Genomic DNA, 7,769 nt, shown 5'->3' with positions numbered 1-7,769 from the left:
TCATCATTGTGGCTGGCTCTGGGCCTGGCACCAGCCCTGCCATCCTGCACCGACCACGGACAAGCCAGGCTGCAGTGAGGACATGGTACTGAAGTGATCCCCCCCGCTGCCTGCTCACACAGCCCCGGCTGGTCCCACCCTCCCTCTTTGTTTACACAGAGTGAGGTGGGACGCTGGCACAGCACAGTTACAAATCCTGCACTGCCTGGCACTTTCTGGCTGGGAAGGAGCAGCTGGCAGGGCCGTGGTGGCTGGGGGAGCTCAGGATGAGCTCCGTGCACTGGTGCAGCCGCATGGGCTCTGCCATGGCTCCTGGAGGCTGAGGGCGAGGGGCTGTGCCCATGGCACGGAGAGGAAGCGCCAGCCACTTCCACCAGCCTTTCAGTGAGGAGGAAAGAGGACCATGACAACAGCGCTCAGCTTTATAGGGTTTTATTTTTTATTTTTCAGTCTGTACAGAATGCTGCTGCTATTATAATAAGGCATCAAATGCACTATTGAAAAGCTCATGAGGGACTGTGACGTTTCACCCTGTTGCGGGTCAAAAAGGGAGTTTTACAAGATTAAACCCATTGCTTTCCCAGTTGGTAAACTTTATATTCATCACAGACAGATTTGTAAAAGAATTACAAAGATTAAAAACCTGTAAACATATAAAGAAACAGCAACAACCCAGCGTAGCCTCCTAAGAGTCTCAGACAGTTCTGCTGTGGGGCTGGCTTCAGGCTGGCAGTGAGAACGCGAGGCCTGGCAGCCACGCTGGGCGCCGGGCCTCCTGTGTGGTGAGAGTTCCCAGCAGGTGCCAGGTACATCCCAACCGGCCAGCCTCGGCCACAAGCATCTGATCGAGGAAAAGGAACTGGGCGAAGGGGCCACCAGAGAGCTGTGTGAACAGCGGGGAGCCAGCCGCAGGCCGCCGGCACCGGGCCCAGCTGCAGGCCTCCCGTGCTCCCCCAGCGGGGAGGCTGAGGCCAGGCCAGGGCTCGGCCCGCAGGCGTGTCATGAGGTAGAAAATGGAAAAATGTCCGGTTTTGCTGTTCAGGGTGGGTCAGATATAAACTGACTAACGGCACAAATCCTGATACATTTCTGGGGTACTTCAGGGAGCACCTAAAACACTGGGACACCTCTAAATTTAGATCCCCAAAGAAGAAAGCTCTCCAGTGATCCACACAACAACCTTAGCCCAGGCGTAACGAACAAACAAAAAGAACCAACAATTTTTCTTACATTTGTACCCTTAAAGCATTTAAATTTTGAGCAGGGGAAATCAAATTGCGAGGGTGCACGACAGAGCAATTAATTTCCCTTGGCCTCAGCCTTTGGTACCACCTTGTGCGAGGTGAACGATGCGAAGGCTCATTCACCAGACAGTGAGCTAATACATTCATTTTCCACCACTGGCCACCGGAAAGTGAGTGTTTTGGTCTCTGTTGCACCACACAGCACGAGAACCTGAGAGTCCAGAGGTTTTATATCGCACCACCAACCCGCCCAGTCCTGTAATGTGTAAAGGTATCTTGTTGGGTGATCAGAGAAACATCCTGAGAGTTTTTACCTGCTAAACTCCTGCACTCCAAATGCCTGCCTTCGCCTCTTTCATAGTGCACACTAACACCAAAATAAAGAAACCGTGTTAGTCCTATTACTTAAATTTTCTTACTCCTCGCACTTCTGCAGTGCACACTTAGGTTATTAGGTTGACTTATGTTTCCTTTTTTTGGAAAAGGAAAATTTGAGGTTCATTTAAGTATTGCAGGCTCATGATCTGTGACAGGCATTTTACAAAGTGTCAGAAAACTTCTCAGTTGATAATAACATACTGACAGTCAGGGGAGCGTTCCCTTTTCTAGTGCTAATAATCAGCATTAAGGCATGCCATGGTTCCTACAAGGAATCTGTGATCCTTACAGCTTTAGCTGTCATCTTTCTGCAATAATGGAATGTACTTTGATTTTATGCATATGTATCATTAAAAAATAAAAATAATAGCTCTCAAAACCACCAGACTCAGTATTAGAGCTTCTACCGCATAGGTGAGTATAGCGACTCCCATCAGGGGCCAGGCTGGTGAAAGGGCTTTTATCCCCTGCAACATCTGCTCCCTGTCCCACACAGTCATGCTGTACTCAGCTCAGCAGCGTTTGCCCTCTCACCTGGCATGGCTTTCCCTGGACCCCTCATCCTTGGGGTAGGATGGGAGGCAGCACTGTCCCCACTGCCCCACCTCAAGCCATGTGTCAGGTCCTACAGGCAGTGCCCACGTACCCACTAGCAGGCAAAGGCCAGCTAAGAAGGGGTCTTCTTCCTCTGTGTCCTGCTTCTCAGGCTATTTCCTTCCTCACTCTCACCGATCACAATAGGCTGAAGTCTTCTCCTTACATCTGGAAGCTTTTCCATTTATTTACCCTAGAAATTCAATCCTGAATCCCTGATGACACACCCAGAGGGATGTAAGCTCTCCGAAGATCACTGTGGAGATGCTGGCTGCTGTTGAGTTCCTGCCTGCAAACACTCTCAGCATCATGACATAAGCTGGCAAAATCAGCTACTAGGCAGCAGCACCACCTAATAAGGCTAATTACCAAATAACACGGAACTAAACTGGCGGTTAGAGCAGACAACATCTGAAGCAGCATCTCTTTTGCAGGGCCAATGTTAAAGCCTGGCTACCACGCTATGCTATTTATAGTGACCAAAGGCATGAACCTGGAGCAGTGCAGCTTCTCGGGCCCTCGGTCGAAGGCATCTGTACCAGCACCCATGGCTGGCGAGCAGGAGGGACTGAACTAGGCGAGCGCTAGACTGAGGTGCTGCATTAGTCTCCTGACATGAACAGTCAGAGAAGAGGGAATGAGGAACCAGATTGCAAAATAGTGTTCAGTCTCTCCATGTGAGGACCCTATGTTTCCACCTGCCATTTGTTATTCTGAACCTTCTGCTGCCACATATTCCTGGGTAAAGGGGACATACAAAGGAGATGTCCTCTACCTTCCCCAAGTGAACTCTTCTCAGATATGTCACAGTGGAAAAAAAAGTATCATTTAAAAAATATTTTATATTCCTGATTGAGATTTAACTTGCAACTGACAAGGCTGTGATAGCGTCACATGTTTCTACTAAGACTCAGAAGTCAGGGACTGCACAGACAGAGCTCTTTCACTCACATTTAGCTTTGGCAGGGACATGCGTGTGTGTGTGTGTGTGTGTGTATGTATTAACATACATATATATGTTAACAGGACACATATATAAATATATATATATATATTAACCACTGTTCAGTAAGCACTGACAGTGGTGCATACAACAGTCTTTATTGGTTTTCTCAGCACTGCCAGAACACAACTTTAATGTTCCATAGAAAATGGCTGATAATAAATAGCATTAGTGGTACAGGTTTTTGGCTACTGTGCCACAGAACTGTGAGTAATAGCATGTATCCTTGATCATTCCCTATGTTCAGTGAGTCTCATGTCAGCCAGTAAACTGCCTGATATTTAACCTTTGCATTTCCTGTCAATTTATTTTTTTCAGATAAATTGGTTTCTATTGAACGAGCCCCAGAAAGCTCCTTCCTGACCTTTCCTTGCTGGTTATGAGAAGGCTGACAGCCTAGTGACATAAAACTGAAGTTTCAAAAGGACTAGTAAGATGCAGACAGCCCCTGTATAAGCACAGTCCTGCAGCTCAGCTTGAATTTCTTCTGGCATCCGTACTGAAGGAAAAGTATTCAGGCTCAGCATCCCCATGCTTTTTCACTCTTTGGGTCTTTTGACACTCCAAACAAGAGGTCAGTTAATTCAAGTTATGGCGGTTTTCATACAAAGACATCTGTCCCCCAGGAACTAAACTTCTTTTATATGGGTCACTATAGCTATCAGAAGTTAATGACTATCAATCATTGCTAATCTGAACTGAAATGGAGCCACTGACCTCAAGCTGAAAGAGCCTTTTGTCTTCTACCAATACCATAAGCCATATGGTTCCCTGCCCTTTGCCTCTTATTTTATATTTTAAATAATCATCACTAATTGTACAATTGTTTGAAAATATGGTAGGTTTGTGGCAAGTCACAACCAAGTGCTGTTCTTTTTTCCCTTAGGTCTCACTCGATAGCAGAGGAAAAATCAGCTTAAAATTAAAGGATAAAAAAGCATCTCAATTAAATATTAACACTACTATTTGATTATTGGTCCTGCTTCTTAACAGTCTACCAAGCAGACTGTTAATAATCCTGCAGGCTGCAATAATTAACAGCTTCCGAAGTGTCAAGGTCGCTCCTGTTCTATATGGGAGTAATAAGAAAATTATATAGGCAAGAAGACAACTGGAATGTATTATATTAGGATAAATGAGTATCTGAGGAACCTACTTATCACAAATCTCTTTTTATTCAGTAGTTTTCATTATTTTGTATCAGTTGCATTTTCTCTGGCACATTTTCCCTTTACAACAAGTGCTCATATACTGCAAACATTCGATTATAAAGCTTAAGAAAAAAAACATTCTTGTCAGACAAATAAACTGCATCACCAGCTATCTTTAGCTGCATCTGTTTTCTTTAATGAAACATATTTTCCTGTGGAAATGCTGCCTTAAAAATCATGACAACACTAATTATCTATGGCAAGCACATCTTCCTCAACTAATGATAGCTCGAGCATATTATCATTTGCACCAGACTTCATTCTGAAATTGAAAGACCCATACAGCTTTGCAGACTCCTTGGAGGACGCAAACCTGCTCCTCCGGTACAGCTCCCCTTTCCACATGGACATCATCAGCAGGCTGGAGAGCACCACGCCCCCCAGGGTTAAGAGACACAGCCCGGCAATAACACAGCGGTCCAAGTGAGCACCGATCCTAGCGCTCTCGTTCTCCAGCCTCTCCATCTCCCGGGCAGCCACAGTGTTGGGATCCACAGTCACGTCTCTGGGTACCACATAGGAAATGATCACCAGCAAAATGCCACTAACCAAGAACAAAATAGCGCTAATGAACCCATAGTCCACGGATTTCCCTGCCACCGCCTCCGAGGCTGTGTCGTCCTCCTCAGAGACCAGCGAAGGAGAATCGTGCACCCACCCAGGTGCCAGCTCCCTGAAGGAATGCTGCTGCAGATGGGCATCCTGGCAGTGGCTGCTTGTAGGACTGGGGGGATTTCTTGCATGCTCCAGGTTTACATTTTCATCCACATAGGTGAATGATGTCTCAAGTTCCTGGGCACAGCAGCAGGCTTTCTTCTTCCCTCTATCATCTTCCCCGGGCAAGCGCTCGGGCGGCTGGCAGGGCTGGCAGGTGCTGGGGGGTGCAGGGTCCTCCTGGGGGAAAGGCTGGGGTGCCAGGGGGGGCTCAGCCACAGGCCCCCTCTGCAAGGGCTTGCAATGCCTTTTGCAGTGCAGGGCTGCCACGGCAGCGGCTGCTCTAGGGTCCATCTCACCCCCCTCACACTGCTGCTGCTCACAGGGCGGGGAGGGCAGGCTCCAGCCAACAGCAGCGCCCAGGGGTGCCTGCCTGCTCTCCTCGGCCAGGTAGAGAAGCTCCATGCAAGCCATCGACCTCGTCCCGGCGAGCCCCGACTCCTGGGCTACCGCATCCTTCAGCAAACGCTGTCCCTGACCTGCCGAAGCGGCTTCGCGGTGCCGGAGCTGCTATATCCCAGAAATCTTCTACTCTTTCACCAACGTTTTGTTAGGGACATGGCTTGTGTCAGCTGTTAAATGATTAAACAAATCCTCTCTGACATTCATTTCTTTTCGGTCTGCAAATGAAATAGCAGAGGGGGGAAGAAAAAAAAGAAAACAACAACAAAACCAAACCTGACAACCTCACGATGATACATTAATAAACCTAAGAGAAGATAACGTAAATGCAATACATCAGTCTTCCTCTCAGCTGTCTGAGAGGAGATGGCAAACATGATTGTTTTAACTACGCATTTACAAGTGCAATCCTCTTGCAGATCCAAAATCTATTAGGAAGTCTAATCAACCTTTGACACCAATATCCAATTAAGGCAGTAAGTCATCTACAGAGCACAGGATAACCGCAATAACCCTGTAAAATGTCAGAGAAAAGAGACGTCTGTTCTTTTAGAAACAAGTAACTCCCCCACCCCCTTCCAAATGAAGAATTTAAAACTCAGATTCAAAGACTAATTAGAAAGAAACACGCAAATCCCGTGTAGCTCGATAATCCAGGATCTGTATTCTCCAGTGGAAATCTGATAATCCTATGGGAAAAGCAGCGCTTTCCTATAGCAGATCTCCCGTTCGATTAAGAGCTTTCAGAATGAAATTATGCCTCAAAGACTGATGACTCAAAGGCGGATATTGCTTCTCATCTGCAATTAATTCGTTATTACCCCCTTCTGCCGCGCCCCACCCCCCTCGAGGCCGATGCCCGGTGTCATTAGGAGAAGCCCGCAGCCTCGATGTATGTGTTGCATGCGTAGAAAACACATGTGCGCCTATAGCATATACATGATCGATAACAGACGCTGCTCACTCACGGTCTTCCCGGGACTTCAGCGGGAACCGGCCACGCTAGGAAATGCGATCCTGCCGGCGCGGGAGTAGCTGGATCCACACGCAGCTGTGTGACCCGAGTGGTACAGAGGTTACAGGCGCGCAGACACGCACAGACACACGCACGCCCCGGCAGGCAGGAGCACGCCTCCGCCGCCGCCTCCCGCCCGCGGGGCTCCCACCTGCCCGGCGGGGCGGCTGGCCCGCCCGCCCCGCGCACCTACCTCCCGCCCGCCGCCGCCGGCGCCGCGGCCAGCGCCCCGGGGCAGGGCAGGGCAGGGGCGGCGGCGGCGGCGCCGAGCCCAGCCGAGCCCAGCCGGGCAGTGCCGAGGCGCGGCGGGCGGGCGGGCCCTCCGGCGGCCGGGCGGTGGCTGCGGCACGCCGGGAATTGTAGGCGGCGGGCGGGCGGCCGCGCCGCTGCGGCAGCGCAAGGAGCCGCGCCTGCCCGCGCCGCCGGGCTGCCAGCCTGGCCGGTCAGCCCCCTCCGGGGCCCGGGCACGGGTTTCGAGCGGCGCTTCGACAACGGGAGCCTGGCGGGGGTGCTCTGATGCGAGCGCCTAGCTCGAGCATCACCTGGGCTTTTGGTTTTGTGGTTTTTTTTCTTTTTCCCCCATCGTCACGGGAGCTTAGGGCGTGCACCGTGGAAAGCTAAAAGTCAGATTCCCAAATGAGCGCGGCACTCCCAGAGCCGAGAGTTCAAGAAACGTGCCCGCCCCACAGGACTTTCAGGCAAGTCTCAGGAGCTCACTCCATGCTGGCGGCTCCCCGCACACTTTCTCTGGCAGGTATAAATGACTGCTAAAGCACCAGACTGTTGCCAAAAGGTGCTTACTGAAATAAATGACCGGTTAGTACAAACCTTCACTGACTTTTCTTGCCAAGGCTTTCTCTGAAGTGATAAACTAGAATGTGAAAATAAATTGTGGAGGAGGAGGAACTGAAGATGAACAATGGATGGATAGGGTGCTGTTGGGACGAGGCCAGGCTTTGGGAAGGCAAAGAGCAAAGAGCATGGAGGGAGGGACTTCGGCGTGGGGCTGAAATGAGGATGCCCACGGGAATAGCAGTGCCTGCACGACTAGTGGGCAGGAAAGCAGGGACACAGGAGGCAAAGCGAGCTGGGAATGAACCAAACAAGACAGAAGAGAGAAAGACAGACCAAACCATCTGAAGGACCTGTCCTGACATCCAGGGACAAGGCAATTCTGTGTAAGGACTTTCTGCCAGTCCTGAAACACT

At 49.9% G+C, this 7,769-nt stretch overlaps 1 protein-coding gene across 2 annotated transcripts; it reads right to left on the bottom strand.

The window, feature by feature from the left end:
• Window positions 1-416: 416 nt before the first annotated feature.
• On the bottom strand, window positions 417-6,849 carry TMEM74 (transmembrane protein 74). Of its 2 annotated transcripts, XM_055800691.1 has the most exons (3): window positions 6,755-6,849; window positions 6,515-6,597; window positions 417-5,764 (listed from the first exon to the last, which is right to left on the bottom strand). In XM_055800691.1, exon 3 carries the CDS (start codon window positions 5,556-5,558, stop codon window positions 4,617-4,619), a length of 942 nt encoding a protein of 313 aa, XP_055656666.1. In that variant the 5' UTR covers window positions 5,559-5,764; window positions 6,515-6,597; window positions 6,755-6,849; the 3' UTR covers window positions 417-4,616. The 2 variants fall into 2 exon arrangements, with proteins under 2 accessions (XP_055656666.1, XP_027633404.1); XM_027777603.2 differs by lacking the exon at window positions 6,755-6,849 and having other exon boundaries at window positions 417-5,716; window positions 6,515-6,741.
• Between the last annotated feature and the right edge of the window lie 920 nt (window positions 6,850-7,769).

This window comes from Falco peregrinus, chromosome 3 (genome assembly GCF_023634155.1).
Source record: "Falco peregrinus isolate bFalPer1 chromosome 3, bFalPer1.pri, whole genome shotgun sequence".
In the NCBI taxonomy this organism is placed as follows: Eukaryota; Metazoa; Chordata; class Aves; order Falconiformes; family Falconidae; genus Falco; species Falco peregrinus.
The sequence above is the reverse complement of the archived record's forward strand: the minus strand, read 5'-3'. Positions and strand labels throughout refer to the sequence as shown.